General features: G+C 68.5%; 1 protein-coding gene across 1 annotated transcript in view; it reads right to left on the bottom strand.

Moving 5' to 3' along the window:
• Positions 1-2,703, bottom strand: part of SHANK1 (SH3 and multiple ankyrin repeat domains 1) — a 40,823-nt gene that overhangs the window by 25,128 nt on the left and 12,992 nt on the right. Inside the window, exons 12-14 of the mRNA XM_012733524.1 lie at positions 2,007-2,120; positions 1,803-1,878; positions 1,404-1,430 (exon numbers count right to left, since the gene is read on the bottom strand). Coding sequence (XP_012588978.1) covers positions 1,404-1,430; positions 1,803-1,878; positions 2,007-2,120 — 217 coding nt within the window. The remainder of the gene's footprint in view (positions 1-1,403; positions 1,431-1,802; positions 1,879-2,006; positions 2,121-2,703) is intronic.

Raw genomic sequence — 2,703 nt, forward strand, 5'->3', positions numbered from 1 at the left:
GCGCGGGCCCCCTTGGCGGGAGAAGGGGGAGGGGCGAGGCGCGGAGGGGGGAGGAGAAGGGGAGGCACTTCCGGTCTGGGCCCCCCCCTTAACCCCCTCCCCCCTCCAGGGCCCTCCCGCGCAGGTGCAGAGCGAGGGAGAGCAGCCGAGAGGGACGCACATCACACAAGCCGCCCCGCAACCGCGTGCAGGGCCGCCACGGTGAGAGGCCTGGGGGGAGACACACGGCCCCCACCACAGGCAGACACGCAAAGCACCCCAACAGTCGGGAAGAGCCAGCGGCATTCAGGCGGAACTCAGGGAGAGAAGAGACACCTCGGGGAGAAGCCATAGCTCGACTGGAAAGGAGCCCTCCAGGGCCAGAGGACGCCCATGGCTAATGGGGGGTGGGGAGGCTGGGGCCGCGGGCCGCACACAAGGGTCGGGAGCGCAGGGGCAAGCGCGAGGAGGGCGGGCACACCACACAGCAGCACGTGCTGGCAGGCACAGGAGTGCACTGGCAAGGCGGGCGGAGCCCAGAGCACCAGCCCCATGCAGCCCCCAGACAAGTGACCCCAGATGAAGACCCAGAGACACGGATGGAGGGATGGAGACGAGAGGCAGAGGCTGATGGGGAGACTCGGGGCAAGGGACCTCGATACTCACCCGGTGCCCAGGGCCGGAGACGTGCCAGGTGAACACGCTCGACAGTCAAGCGCCTCGGACACCCGGGGTGGGGGGCAGCCCAGCCCCACCCTCTCTCCCCATGTTGTCATTCCTCTCCCCTCCCCCCATCCATCCCCACTGGCCAGACACAGACACATCGGTTTGGACACATTTAATGGAAGGATGCTACGAACAAGGAGCCCCTTCCCTGGACTGGGGGGAGGCGGCGGGTGTGGAGGGTGTCACCCCTCAGAGGCCCGGCTATGACCGCCCTCCCCCCTCGGCCTTGCTCTTCCAAAGTCCAAACCCTGGGGTCCCCCTTCTTGGGTTCCCCGGGACCCCAGCCCCTGCATTTCACACGCAAACGCATGCACACGCTCTCGGCACAGCCCGCGCTGGTGGCATGCAGGCGGGGCAGGCGGGCACAGGGGCCCAGCCCGGCATGGGGGCAGACACACGACCTCCGGAGACACCTGCTGTCGGCCCCAGACACAGGCTCGGAGACGGGACACGGCCTCGCCGGTGTGGCGAGCGCACCCGTGCGCCCGGGGGGCGCGGAGGCCCGGGCCAGCAGGCAGGGCCGGGCCAGTGCACGGCGCAGAGGACGGCCACATGCACAGGGCCCAGGCGCCATGCACACCGCCAGGCCCCGGCCAGGCTCGGGAGCGGCTGTGCCTGTCCGCTCCAGAACCGGAGTCGGGGCGTGCACCCCCCCCCCCAGGCACCCCTTCCGGCGGTCCCCACCCCTCCCCTCTCACCTCCCTGGGCCAATCCCATCCATCAAGCTTCGGAAGCAAGTCAGCCAGCAGCCGGGAGGGGAAAGTGTCAGTGTGCCCTCGCCTCGCCCCCACCCCGCCTGCTCCCTGCCCCCTCCCCACCAGACTGGTGAGAGGCAGGGGAGCAGACACTGCACAGGGAGAGCGCAGGGGTGCGTGAAGGAGATGAGGGTCTCCGGCAGGCGGCCTGGGCCCGGCCCCACCCTGTCCACCCTCCGGTGTCCGCGGGACCGTGGGAAGCCCACCCTACCCCCCCCCACGCCTCAGGGCGCACTGGAGGCTTCAGGACAAGCAGACCCCCCAGGGACTTCAGAGGTGGTGGGAATACTGAAGGTGGCTAGTGAAGGGGGTTGGGGGGCCCAGGCGGGTAAGGGCATTCACCTTGGGGCGTCGAAGCTGTCGTAAGAGCCCACGGTGTAATGCCGGAAGAGTCTCTTTGCTTTGTCACTGCGGCTTTCTGCAGGGGGACAGGCACACTGTTGGGCCCTCAGGCTAGAAAACCAGTAGTCCACCTCAGGGCCCCGCGACTCCCCAGTCCCCCCGCCCCCCACGGAGAGCAGGGAAGCAGGACAGCGGGCTTCTCACCTTGCTTTCCCTCCTGCGAGCGGTTGGCCACCTCCTCCAGGCAGTCAGAGGGGAACCAGCCAACGCGACCCTTGACCTGGCCTTCCCAGAAGCCGCCTTCCCCGATACTGAGCACTGGGCAGGGAGCAGGGACGGAGAAGCATTTCTGCGTTTCCATGGGCACCGGCTCCCGCGACGCCCACCCGCCACGGGCATCAATGCCCTCTGTGACCGCCAGGGGGCCCCAAGCGTCCTCAACACGTGCAGAGGAGCAGCAGAGGGGTGCTGCGGGGAGGGGGGGCAGCCACGCCACCCTGCGCCTTAACTTCTGGCACCCAAAGACAGGGCTTGGAGGGGCACTAAGGAAAGGCTGAGCCCCGTGGCCCTCATCTCCCCGGCATCGGGTTCCCGCTCTGGTGGGGGGTGCAGCTAACCTCCCAGATGCCCTTGCACACCCCACCCTGTCCCAGCCACCTCCCCGGCCTCCCTGACACCTTAATCTCTGCTCGTTTGCTCCCAGACCCCTCTCCCACCTCTCCTTGCTCCCCAGAGCCCCAGAAGGAAGGTGAGAATCACCCCTTTCCTTCTCTTCGCCCCCAGCACCCCGAGGCGCCTGCCTCCCACCCCCCCTCAGCCACCTGCCTGCTGGGCAAGACACGCTGCCCAGTACCCAGCTCTCACTTAGGGCTTTATCCCGGCTGGTCTGGGGGGCAGACGC

Source organism: Condylura cristata, unplaced genomic scaffold (assembly GCF_000260355.1).
Source record: "Condylura cristata isolate star-nosed mole 26May11 unplaced genomic scaffold, ConCri1.0 scaffold00041, whole genome shotgun sequence".
Lineage (NCBI taxonomy): Eukaryota > Metazoa > Chordata > Mammalia > Eulipotyphla > Talpidae > Condylura > Condylura cristata.